General features: G+C 51.6%; 1 protein-coding gene across 1 annotated transcript; it reads left to right on the forward strand.

Moving 5' to 3' along the window:
• Window positions 1-15: 15 nt before the first annotated feature.
• RBM18 (RNA binding motif protein 18) lies at window positions 16-11,175 on the forward strand. The gene is made up of 5 exons (XM_066980646.1): window positions 16-168; window positions 4,463-4,589; window positions 5,816-5,902; window positions 7,740-7,825; window positions 9,197-11,175. Exons 1-5 carry the CDS (start codon window positions 20-22, stop codon window positions 9,354-9,356), a joined length of 609 nt encoding a protein of 202 aa, XP_066836747.1. The 5' UTR covers window positions 16-19; the 3' UTR covers window positions 9,357-11,175.
• Window positions 11,176-13,078: the final 1,903 nt, after the last annotated feature.

Consider the following 13,078-nt stretch of genomic DNA (forward strand, 5'->3'; position numbering starts at 1 on the left):
GGAGGGGGGGGGGGGGGTGATGGTGGGGGCCGGTCCCGGTCCGCCCCGCGCCGCCATGGAGCCGGGCCGCCAGGCGCTGCCGCTGGAGAACGCGTCCATCCTGTGCGAGGGCGCCCTGCAGGACGGGCACCGCCTCTGGATCGGAAACCTCGACCCCAAGATCACCGAGTGAGTGCCGCGGGCGGCGCCGCTGCCACCCCCGCACCCCCCGGTGACACCCCCGGTGCCACCCCCGGCCACCCCCTGGCCCCCAAGGTGTCCCCGTTCCCCCTCCTGGCCACCCCGACCCCCCCGGCACCGCCCCCGTTACCCCCCCCCGGTGCCCCCCCGTTACCCCCCGTTCCCCGGTAACCCCTCGTTCCCCGGTGCCCCCCATTTCCCGGTAACCCCTCCCGGTACCCCCCTGTAGCGGCCGCCCCTGAGGGCCTGGGGGCTGCTCTGAGCCACGGTCCCGGGGGGGCACCGGGGGGTCCGGGGCTGGGAGCGGGGCCCGCGCCGTGCTCCCGCCGAGCACCGGGGCCGAGGCCGCGGTTGCCGCCCGGTGTTCGGGCGTTGTGCCGGGGCTCGGCTCGGTCCCGCCGGAGCCCCGCGGACCGGCGCGTCCCTGCCCGGCCGCTGGCCGTCCCGCTGCCGCCCGTGCGGGCCGAGCTCCGTCCCGGGGGGGGCAGCCTCCGAGCTCTGAGGGGACGCGGTGGCGGAGCAGGGCGGGGGGTGCGCGCCTTACGCCCCTCGGTGCCTGCCCGGCCGCCAGCCGTGCTCTTCGAGGCGCTTTCGGCCCCACGTCGCTCCTCCGGGTGAGGCCGGGCGCCCCGCAGCTTCGCAGGCCCAAGCGTCCCGCTTACGGGGCGAGCGGGACGGGTCGCGGGGGTCTCAGCCCGCCGCTCGCACCGCTGGCGGCACCGTGCCCTACGATCTGTGCTCCCGTGCCGCTCGGTGCCTGCTACAGGGTTTGTAATTCTGGCTCCAGACCCGCATCTTTTCCTTTTGGTTTTGCTTTAAGAACGGCTATGCCCTTCTGAAAATGGCATCGCAATCTCCGTTTCCGTGTGAGGAAAAGAGAGGAAGTGCCTTTTAACGCGTTGTCAGCACGGAGAAAAAAGAACGTTGGTGTCAGTTGTGCAAATTCTTATAAATCGCCCTGACCCGTGCTTTCTTGTTCCGAGGCTTTACACCCCTGCCCGTGCTTGCTCACCTGAATTATCCCCGTTGAGCCAACTAATCGCGTGGCTGAAAACACGCACCTGAACCCTAAATAGCTCTTTCCGCATTTGTCGCTTTTATCTGATTTTAGAGGGTTGCCCCTGCAATTTCTATGTTAGATTCCCTTAAGATGGAGTAAAGTTGATTGGGTTGTTAGTAGGGCTAATAATTGGTTGTGGCTTCCTCGAGCAGAAATGAGTTCAGAAAGTCTTGAATTAATCCAAGACTTCCGCTTAGCGAGCAACCTATAGCTGCAATCATGCACTGGGGAGTTAATAGGTAACGTACACATTTGAGCACAAGCTGTGGTAATAGGAATTTGTAAATGTAGGGCTGCCTGCAAATTACAGCCTGCAAGCCGATGGCTTTCGGGGAGGTTTTTGCGCGTACCGAGCAACTGTGACTCCAACGGGAGGCTCGGAGGGGGTCGAGCACTGATGCCCCATACGTGGCGGGGTTTGGGGCGCCTTCTGGTGGGCTTCCTTACTGGTAACGGTTACTGGGGGGCTTTCTCTAGGTGGTCAGGTTCTGGGTTTGGTGTCACTGAGCAAGGAGGCCGTAGGGTTCCCCCATCATTGTGGTAAGTGTTGTCTGGTGCAGGGTCTGTCCCCCGCTGGGGCAGGAGGTGCTCTGTGCCACGGCCCTGTGTTCACAGCACTGCCTGGCGGTCCTGGCCTGTGGAAACAGCACTCGTGTTACGTGTCCCGTGTCGCAAATGGAGCGGAACTGCCGCCTCTGCCAGTTCTTGTCGGCAAAGCCTTCAGAGACTCATATTTTGTGTGTCCAAATGCTGCGTTTCCAGTGCTGCAGCTACACATACGCTGTCTGGTCTCCAGTAGCCTTTGAATAACCATTAATTGCCTGCAGGTATGAAGTCGTGTGTGTCCAACTTCCTCGGCTGCTCTGCCGCTTGTCTGGGGTCCCATCTTGATGAGTCTCACCTCGAAAACAATGTGTGCATGAGTTGTTGTTGCGGACTCCTCCTGGCTCCCAGTGGGGCAGAATTCCTCGCAATAATAGGTTTAGCATGTGGCCCGGTACCTTCGCGGCATCCTTGGGACGGCATTGTTCAGAGGAAGCCTTGCCGGTGTTTGAATAGCACTCGGGGTGCCAGGAGGAAGGCTGGAGGAAAAGGAAACGGGGGAGCTGCTGGTTTGTCTCGCGTTCACATCAGATGAGAGGAAGTGGAAACTGGGGCTGGCCGCGGTGCTCCGCGGGGCCGCATCTGTGCGAGCAGCTCTGAGGCTCTGGGTAGCCTGGGTCGCTGCCATAATAACGCTTCTGATGCGTTCACACTTTTTTTTTACACTTGGGGTTTTCCACGACAGGTCTCCCTTGAATACTGAAGTCTTCTTCACTTGGAGATGAGTCAAACTGCTCTTAATGCCTCGCTGCGTTAACACCGGCTTGTAGTCACAGCCTGAAACTTTTGGTTGCACACAACTTGAGGTCTGAGCAGTTCCTTGTAGCGTAGATGACTTCCAGTGGTAAAAATTGTGTGTCTGGTTTGAAATCTGTGTTTGTGTCATCTAAGATTTAAAGCTTGTAAATTAAATGGACTATGTAGGTCGTTTCCAGGCTCTTCTAATAAAACGTATTTTAAAGGAATGACTTCTGCTTTGCTGCCAAGAAAGCAGAAGTAAATGCTGTTATTTGAGCGCAGAGGTGCACGGGGGGACAGCCACCACCACAAGGTAGCTGCAGGGGTGTCCCTCCTTGCTGAGCAGAATGCAGAGAGGAGCCTCGCTGCCCGTCCCACGGCTGCCATTGCAAAAAGGCAAACAGCATCCCAGCAGTAAAGACTTCATTTCCATACTGCTGAAATTGTAAGTGCTTTTTGTAGGAATATGTTCACAGAAACAAACCTGGGGCATTTACGTGTTTTGGAGGCTCTGACAATTGGACACGTGGGATTTATGTCACATCTCCAAAGCTGGTGCTTTTACTGGTACGTCTGTGCCTGCTTGTTGGTAGCTTGAGGTGTAGCGGTGACGCGTGGCTTCTGCGTAACCGGCTCCCTTCTCTTCCTGCTCTTGTTTTTCTGTCTCTCCTGCCTGCTAAGCAGAGGCTGAGTGTTCACGAGCCTCTTGGAAGACCCCAGCACTTCAGTGCTCCTTCTGTATTCTGAAGGACGTAGGAAGCTGCCCCTAATCAATTTCAATGTGTTTGTTCCCCTGGAAGATAACCTGGCCCTCCTGCGCTGCGGGCCTGAACACTTTCTGTACCTTCACCTCTTTGAAAGTGCACATCCTGAACGTCCGCCGTGCCCGTGCTGGGAGATGACTCACGTTCCTGGAACTTTCTTGCTTGGCTCCTGAAGCATACAAAGGGCCACAGCCCGTTTCAAACATCCTATCGGGCTTTATTAGGAAAAATATTGTCTGTCCTTCCCGTTCGGACTATCCCTAAAATTACGTGATGCACTTGGGTGTTCTGGGGCACTGCTGATCTCTGTGCCTGGACACGCACTGTTCTGGCCAGTGCACCAGGAGTTGTCCCGAGGGACTCGGGAGCTGCGACTGTTCTCTCGTCAGGGAAGCTGGAAATTGGGCTGGAGTTACACGCCTGCTAATGCTATACAGCTAATTGGCAGGAGTAGCTGAGTCCTAAGATGCCCTTTGTAAGCCCTTGGACAACTCTTGGTCTCCAGGTTCGGGGTCAGCCAGTGACTGCCCTGACAGGTGCGGTTTGCCTTGTGGGTCAGCCAGCGGTGCTCGGCTTGGATCGAGGGAACCCAAAAAAGCCGTAAGGAACTTCCAGGTTTAGATGTGGCCTCTGCAACAAACAGGCTCCCGATTTTAGGCTGCTCGTTGCACTAGATGCTAAGCAGACAAATGTACTCAGGCTTTTCCCGATGTGTTAAAATACCAACGTGCGGGGAGAGGGAGCTCCAGGCTGGAGGGGGGCAGCTTACGGTTGGAAGTAGGTGTGGTTTTTAGGCGAGAGGCAAAGCCCTCCCAGCCCTCTGGGGAGCCGTTGCATAATTGCCCAAAAGGCAGCTATTAATAGGTCTCCTCGGCTGGCACTGCGGGAGGAAGGCCGCGTGCCAGGGGTTTGGAGCTGCCACCGAGCGCAGGGCAGCCCGGAGCCGTGGGGCCGAGGTGCTGCAGCACGCAGCGCCCACCCCGGCGGGTGGCTGCGCACTGCTGCGCCACACCACTGGCAGCTGGTGGGGCCGAGTGTGAATCGTGTGCCTCTGCGTGTGTGTGTCCTTGCTTTCCAAGTACTGCTAGGTGCATTAAACGTCTCCTTTCCCCTTCAGGTACCACCTCCTCAAACTCCTTCAGAAGTTTGGCAAAGTGAAGCAGTTTGATTTTCTCTTTCACAAGTCCGGTGCTCTGGAGGGGCAGCCGAGGGGTTACTGCTTTGTGAACTTTGAAACCAAACAGGTATGTTGCTTTTATGTGGAATTTTGTTTTAAATGACTGGCTTCTTTCCCCATCTCTTTTCTGTCAATAAAAAGCTAAACCAGGAAGGGATAAATTAAATACCTTTCCTACACAAACCTATAGGCTCCAACAGCCTCACTCTGTGACCGCTCCTGGAAGCAGCGGTGATTTCCTTTCTTCTGTGCCATCTATTCCAGAGCTCTGCTTTCTCGTGCTGATTGCAAAGGGCCAGTTCTTTGGTTCCTTTCTGTAGCGAGCTGGTGGGGGTGTACAGTGGTGGAGCTGTGATCCATGCAGAGCCTGGGATCAGCCTGCCAGACCGCTCGGAACCCAGAACTGCTCAGAAGTCCTCCCAGGCTTCATGAACATGCAAACACCTTGTGTGATGCTGCCGGATACAGAACATGCTTCATCTGCAACGTCCTGGAGGGAACTGCCTCTGGATGCCCGTTTGGGGTTTTAACTCTTGCAGTCTAAAATTCAAGTCAGGCTAGCTGTAACACCAGAGCTATAGTTATTTGTCAAAATTCTGCTAAATTGTTAAAAAGTTAGGAAAAACAACGTTTTTGGAGATTGCTAGTGATTGTGTGCCCTCATCTTTTTGCTGTGAAATCCTCCCTGAGGATGTCAGAAGAGCTGTGATGCGGTGCCAGAGCTCTAGAAGCTCTGCTGGAATGGTTATTCATAGCAAGGTGGAACAGCATTGCAACGCGCGTTTTTAACTGCTGTGAACCAAGTTTTATGGGAGTGTCCCAGAAGCGAGATTTCACTACTTAACCTAGATCAGGGCCAAGTGGCTAACATCCCCAGTGTGCGCTAGCAAGATCTGGGATAAGCATAGGTAGGTGTTTATGAGACATAATCACTGTAATGAATCATAGCATTTTCGAGAGAAACCCCTGTAGCACAAACCTCCTTCAGCACGCTGTTCCAATAGCTTCTGCAGCTGAGCTTTTCAAAACTTGTGTTCGTCTTCCCCATTTCCTCCCCACAACAACTGAAGGAGTCTGCCCTGCTGGTTTATAAAAGTCTGGTTACTCAGATGGGTGTGGGAGGCTTCCAGATATTCCTGGATTGGGATACAATGGGATAAACTTTCTTTGCTGTCAGTTAGCTTTACTTACAGAAGACTGATTTACAAAGAGGAAAGGGTCTTTACATCTGCGACGGTTTTGACTGAAGACTCGGTTTGTTTATTGAACTGTCTTCCTGTGCGTCCTGTGCAGGAAGCAGAAAAGGCGATCCAGTGCCTCAATGGGAAGCTGGCCCTTTCCAAGAAACTGGTGGTGCGGTGGGCACACGCACAAGTCAAGGTAAGCCTCTTGCTGTAAATAAGAACCGCGTTTAGTTTGCAAAGGCAAGAATCTTTAATATTAAGGAACAATTCTTATCAAGGCCACCTTATCCTGGCAAGATAATTTCAGTCTGTTCTGGGAAATAATTCTCATGGAAATAGCATGAACGATCTGCCACTCCTCTCTTCCACCTAAGCTGTGCTGGATCAGCTGTGAATGAGAATAGGCCGTTTAACCTGATGTTCTTTGTAAAGGAGCTTCTAATCAGAGCTCTGTGAACAGGTTACTCTGTAAATGTCTGCATTTCAACTTTTCCCAAAGGTGGTGAATGATTGGCTGAAAGTCTGTATCCTTCCCTTTGTGGTTTTGCTCCCTTTTTGGATAGGAGATGCATGGAAATTCCCAATTACTAGGCACTCTGTTACTTTGTTCCACTTGTGAAAGCACTTATGTGGCAGCAGCTCTAATTACTTCTGACTTCTAAAGCAAGGTAGCTCGCTTCTAAACTAAATATCATTTTATTGCTTGCTCTATTGCATAAAACATTAAGTTTTTAGTATTAACTTAAGCAGTACCTTCTGGAACATCCTTGTTTTAATGTCACTGAAGTCTTTTCTTGTTTCTCTTGCAGTTATTGGCTAACTGGTATTTGGTAAAGCAACGTGCTGTGAATAACTTTCTTTGCAGAAAGATTGTTGGGGGGAGGCAGGGGAACCTGCTTATTGCTATTTACCTGGGGGTAGTTTGCTTTTAACATGTGTTGATTGTCTTATAGACGACTTCCTAGTCTTTCTCTTATTGAGTATACCAATGCATTTGTTTTTAGAGTCTTGGGAAGGGAAAAGGGAAGAAAAAAATGAAAAACAAGGGCAGGTATCTGTGTTAAAGGAGACCGTGTTGTTTTAATTACTGGCTGTGAGGGCTCCAGGCTCTTGTCAGCACATCCGAACGTGTGCAGGTCCAGTCTCCATTTTCTTGGGCACCGTAGGCACTGGAGCCACAGGCACCTCTGGGTGCCTGACGAGCGTTCGGGCCACAAAGGAGCCTCAGCCCGAGGAGCGGGCGGCCGCTCAGCTGGGACTTGAGCGGGTAGCTCAGTGCTTGGCCAGCCAGGGTATGGCGAAGAGCATACATAAACAAGCAGTTCAGTTTGCATGGCATTTTCTAATCTGTGACTGGAAAGATTTAACAACGCAAAGCCTTAGCTTATTGCAACAAGTGTTTATTTTAGGCAATAGCAGCACTGTGCTAAGTAGTTTTAAGATGAGCAGCCAAGGCTTACCAGACACTGTCAATTTGAGCAGCTCTGCTGAAAAACAAACCTGAATTTGTGCCAAGCGAAACAAGGAAGCGGAGCACTGTGAATAGTTCAGGAGGCCCGTTGCCCGCAGAGCAGACAGACTCACAAGCTGCTTTTTACGGAAAGGAGGTGGTTCCCAACTGATCTGGAATGCGTTTTTCTTCCAGCACTGCACAATTCAGAGGAGTTGGGTGCTTGGGTTATCTTCGCACTCTGAACAATATCTCTATAAAGGGTGTAGTGATGCAGTGCAGTAGTTGCCTTAAAATTTAACATCTTTACTTTGTCTTTTGTATTTGTGAACAGGAAGTAATAAAACAGGATGAGGTGTAAGGATCTGTAGTACAATGTACATAAGTGTGCAGTATGTACGCATCATGTTGGTACTAAACAAACATCATGGTTAGGGTTTGTTGTAGTGTTTGGCCATCAAAATCACTCAGTGAAAGATTCACAAAACCCAAGGTGATATTAATTCAAATTTAAAGCGCATCCGTAAGCAAATGTTTTTGTTTGTAATTCCAGTTGACTTGAATATTGTTTTTCTGTTTGCAGAGATATGATCATAATAAAAATGAGAAGATTCTTCCAATCAGCCTGGAGCCATCTTCCAGCACGGAGCCACCCCAGTCTAACCTAAGGTAGGAGATGGAGTGGGTGAGAGGTGACCAAATTGTGGGAGTGGTAGGGAATTAGGTTGTCTTAGATTTCAGTAAGATCTAGAGTTGGCATTACCTTTGTACTAAAAATCTAACATTGCTGTAAAGCTGTTTGTAGACGGGCAGCATGCTACGAAGTGTCCCAGATGAGTTACTTAAGACTTGATGTTCATTTTCTAATGTATTAAACTGCTAGGACACTTATGGGAGAAGTGGTAGAGAGAGGAATTGGAAATGTGCAATACTTTAGCTTATTTGGCCAGAACGTGCTTTGTACTTCTTCACATGAATTTCAGTGAGAGGTTTTGTACTCTACTAATTTCATTAAGCAAAATGCTTATGAACAAGAATTTCCTTTATAATGGTGAAAGATTTTTTTTAAAAAAGATTTTAAAGATTTAAAAAATCTTTCTCCATTAAATTACAAAAAAAAAAAAAATAATGCTGCCAGCATTAGGGTTAGTAGGTCTCGTCTGTGGGATGCGGTTAAATTCTCCAACCCCAGGGCTGCTTTGGTTTACGGTTTGGTTAAAGGTGTGTGTGACTTCCAACCCCACCCCCCAGTGTTCTGTCGGCGGAACCTTATAAGGAACCAAGACTTGGGATAATTAATTTGCCTACAGATAAAATGAGATTGAAATTCAGAAGTACCGTGCTAGGAAAGTAATGAGCAGAAAGACGGAGTCATGCAGATTGCTAGCTACGTCAGTGACACAAAGGAGCTGTTCAGTGAGGACGGATGCCGCCGCGGAGAAGGGAACATTCCTCAGCCCGTACCCAGCGGAGGACAGTGGATAACAAAAGTCCTAGGAATTTGGGGTGTAACCTAGGATAGCTTCTCCCTTTGGGATAAACTCTGGTAATATTGAAATAATGTTTCTTCCTTACCCAATTAGAGTCTGGGGTTTTCCCATCCCGAGTGGTCGTGTAGCTGGGAGGAAGTCTGGCTTTCATTTCTCTGCTGCTTCCAGCAGCCTTGTCTGAGCTGCACTCTGCTGCACATGCTCAGACCTCCTCAGATGACTTCATTTTGCGTGAACTAGGAAGCCCTGTTCTCATCTAGCTCAGAATCCTTAAGAAAGTGCTGAGTAGGTGCAAGGACTGCTGTTTCGTGGTGCTGCGTCGTGTCATGGAGGGCCTTTCCTAAGCAAATCCCTGCTGAGAATTCAAGTGAAATAGCGTGGGCATTAGGCTGCTTCCTGATCTCGCACTTGCGGAGGCAGTGATGGGGTCTGCCCAGCTGCTCCTGGTGCAGCTAGGTATTCAACTGTCAACAAAATTTTTGGATTGCTGTAGTGTGATTCCATGCTAAGATCAAGCTCAATTTCTCTTTTTTTCCCCCTCTCTTTCCAGTGTCAGCGCGAAAATAAAGGCCATTGAAGCAAAGCTGAAAATGATGGCAGAAAATCCAGATGCCGAATATCCAGCAGCCCCTGTTTATTCTTACTTCAAACCACCAGATAAGAAAAGGACTACTCCTTATTCCAGAGCTGCCTGGAAATCTAGGAGATGATGCTTACGAATGGATGATGGTAGCAAGAAACACTGCTTTGTATATCTGGAATCCTCCAATGCTTTTGTACTCTTCTAGAGCGAGAAGGATACTGCCACCTGAGCACAACACCACTGTACATGGCACAGGGCTTTGTAACACCTTAGGTGGTTTGCTGAATACTCCTTACTGCCAGTGTAGCTTCACAGCTGAATGCTGTTCAGAAAAGTAGGTTGCATTCAGAGCCTCTGATGAACATCCAGACAACCTCTTGTTAGCCCTCATTCATTAGCAAGATTAGAAACAGTAACCAGTGTATGGAGTAAAGCACATCCGAAATTCTCCATTTAACTGATTATTTTTTAAAGTTTTTTTTTTTTTGAACAAAAAGTATTCCAATTCATGTTTTAAATGGAGGGGAAGCACTTGGTTTCGATTAGCGTTCTGTAGTTATCATGGAAAACTTTTTCATCTTAATAAAACTCATTTTAAATAGACTTTGCAACACTTTTAGTAACTGTGCATGCAATAGTTTATATGCACCAAAGCAAATTTACTTTGCATTTTGACTTGATAACTTTAAGATAAGTCATGACACAGCACGGGTATTTGCAGTGCCATTTGGGCTGTAGGTTTGTGCCTCTGTGTTGGAATTGGGGTATTTACACACCACTGAGGTTTGTTCTGTGCCATAAGCTTCAGAGTGCAGCAGTGGCATATCTGATGTTTGCGTTCAGTAATCCCCTGTAGTGGTAGCTCTTCATAAACCAGATGTGACAGCGTGAGAATAACGTTGCAGCCTCAGAGACATCTGTCAAGCACATGACCTCAGCGCTTGCCCACCAACCAGTCCAACTCCTGTACTTTTCACTGGCTGGTAAGGGAGGTTGATTGTCTCTTGGTTTAACTAAAGTGACCCAAGTGTTTGTGACAAAATTGCTTCTGCTGCCTGCTGAGGCTCACCTGTGCAAGGTGTTTAATGTAGAGGTCTAATGGGTGGCGTTTTACTGAAATCATTTGATCTGCAGCTCATGCTTTTCCCTAAATGTTCTCTGCAAAATTGAAAGATCTGAAGAAGGACCGCTCTGGCAGCGTTTTCTCGTCTGTGCACATGGTACTGTGACTGCGTGTGCAAGAGGGATATAGGAGAACTTGTGTTTTCCGGTGTGGTAGATATTGTTCTGATTTTGTCGATGTTCACTTTCTCAAGTCCTTTTAGTGGTGAGTCTTTACCTTGTCTGTCACTCTTGAGTTGCTTCCCCAAGCTGGCAAACAGTGGTCTCAAACAAGAGGAAGAAAGTGATTTTTAAACAGCCACCATTTCTGTGCGCAGGTGTTGCTCACTTGTATAGCAAAGTAAGGTTTGTATTCCCAAAGCGGTGCACCTGCCTTCAAGTGCTGAGCACGCTTCCTGCTTCCGAACTTAGCATCTAGAATGAAGCTGTGCATGTGTATGATGGATAGATTAAAAGCCTGAATTGTTAAAAAGTAGGTCTTGTACTGTTAAATATTTGCTTTCTAATTTTCTTTGGGTACCTGAGTAAAGAGAAAGTAGTGTCATTTGGAGTTTGTACCCCTGTGAATGTCAATAACACCCATTTACATTCCTCTGTGAACAGCCTGTGTTTTGTTCTTACGTGGTCTAACACTTGTACTCCTCAGGATGTGCATCAGCATTATTTCAAACAACAGTTTTTGTTTTTAATAAGAATTTAGAGAGTATCTGAATTCAAGTCAGGCATGTGGTTGCGTTTTCTTCAGAAACATGCTTTGATATTTATTTGTATTTAAATTGAACTTGTTGAAATTCTTACCGCTCTAAATAAACGTCCAAAACGCCTGTCTTCTCCCAGGGCGGTGAGGGTGGTAAGCAGGATGTGAGGGTGGTAAATGCTTGGCATCAGCCGCAGCCCGCTGCTACGAGTCCGTGTACAATAGCAGCAGTCATTTTTTTCCCACTGCCCCCTCGGTAACAGAAGTGCCTTGTGTGTCTGTCGGCCAGACCCAGACCTGGGGGAGCTTTACTGCAGGTCCCTGTCTGTCGGCCGCCCGTGCTGCCCAGGAATGTCGCGGCCTCCTGAAGGCAGCCGCCGCTGACGGCACGGCCAAAGCGAGGAGTTTCTCCCATGGGCTGTGGGAGGGGGTGAATGCTCAGAACACTTCTCATGAGCATCAGCGCTCAGGCCCTGTCAACCATCATGAGCTAGGCCTGAAAAGCACCTGGAGACACGGGAGACACGGCACCGCTGTGCCTTTGGCAGAGGATGCGGCTGGCTCTGAAGCTGTGAGTACGGAGGGTCGCAGGCGGGCGGTGAGCAGGGGAGCAGAGCTCTGCGGCCGCTCACTTGAGGCCAAGTCTGGGGGCTTTAACCTATGGTCCTGTCCTGTCGGGGTTTCTCTAGCTGCACCCTATTGCCAGCTAGGTGGGATTCCAAGGAACACGTTTACCATGTCCATGATGTGGACTTTTCCTCAATATTTCAGTTTTCCTCCTGGGGGTGAGACCTGCCCCCAACACCCCAGACCAGAGATCCCATCATGCTTTCACCTCTGGGGACATGTAAGATGACTGACCTGAAGTCTCAGGGTCCTGGCTCAGTCGCTCATCGCCGCGGGTGCCCTGTCTGTGTTCCTGTGGTGGTGGTGGGGAGCCCAGGGAGGGGTGAGGCTGGGGCTAGGGTCAGTGTGAGCACCTGGCTCTAAGGCTGCTCTGCCTGCCCCGGGCACTGCGGTGTCCCCAGCTCTGTAACCTGGGCTCCAGCCCCTGCCTGCTCTCATCGGGGCCAGGACGTGAGCCAGGGGCTGGGCTGCACCTCAGCCTGTTCTGACTTCGCTGGGCCCTTATTGCTTGGTGTTTAATTAGGGTGTACAGCCAGCCCCGGCGTTACTGCGTGACGGCGTGCCGGGGCCTTACAGCCCTGCGTCCTTCTGGGCTGCAGGCAGAAGCCGTCCGGCCCTTCTTGGGGGCAGGCGGCGTTCACTGCTCTGTGAGAGCTCCTCCGTGTTCCTGCTGGAGCAGCAGGGGCTGACTGCATCCCCCGGTGGGGCTGAGGGGTTCCCAGCGGCCTTCCCAGCGCTCGGCACTTGCCCGCGTCCCTCCCGCGCTGCGGCGGCCCCGTGGGTTGCGCTGCCGAGGATGGCGGGGAGGATCCGCGGGCAGGCCTCAGGTTGGGTTTCCTGGGGTTTTCGTAGGCTTTCGTACGGCCTCGATGTTTAAACCTAATGTCTTGTATTTATTCTGAAATGGCTTTCATCTGATTTTCCCTCTCGGTTAACAATTTAGCTGTCAAAATCAATAACGGCGAGGATCCATCCCCAGCCGCCATCAGCTCACGTTACCGTCCTCCAATTACTCCATGGTGGAACCGCTGCTGGGGCTTTGCCGGGGAATTATCAGGTTACTAATGAAGCCCGGGCAGCGGCGGGCGGCGAGACACCGCGGCGGTGGGTGCGGGCCCGGCTGCGGCACCCGGCCCGGCCCCGCCGGGGGGGGCTCCGGGGCCGAGGCCGCTCCCGGTGGGGCGGCGCTGCCCGCGGCGGGCCCGTGCGCCCCGTCGGGGCGGGCAGCGCCGGGGCCGGGAGGGGGCCCCGCAACCCCCCCCCCCCCCGCGCCCCCCCCGCGGGCGGTGCCGGTGCCGGTGCCGCCGCAGGTAGCGGGGCCCGGCGGGGCGGGCGGCCCCCGGGGCGCGGCGGGGGGGCGCCGCTTCCTGCCCGGCCCGCGGCCGCCCCCGGCGGGGGAGCGG

This window comes from Anser cygnoides, chromosome 20 (genome assembly GCF_040182565.1).
Source record: "Anser cygnoides isolate HZ-2024a breed goose chromosome 20, Taihu_goose_T2T_genome, whole genome shotgun sequence".
NCBI classification, from domain to species: Eukaryota; Metazoa; Chordata; class Aves; order Anseriformes; family Anatidae; genus Anser; species Anser cygnoides.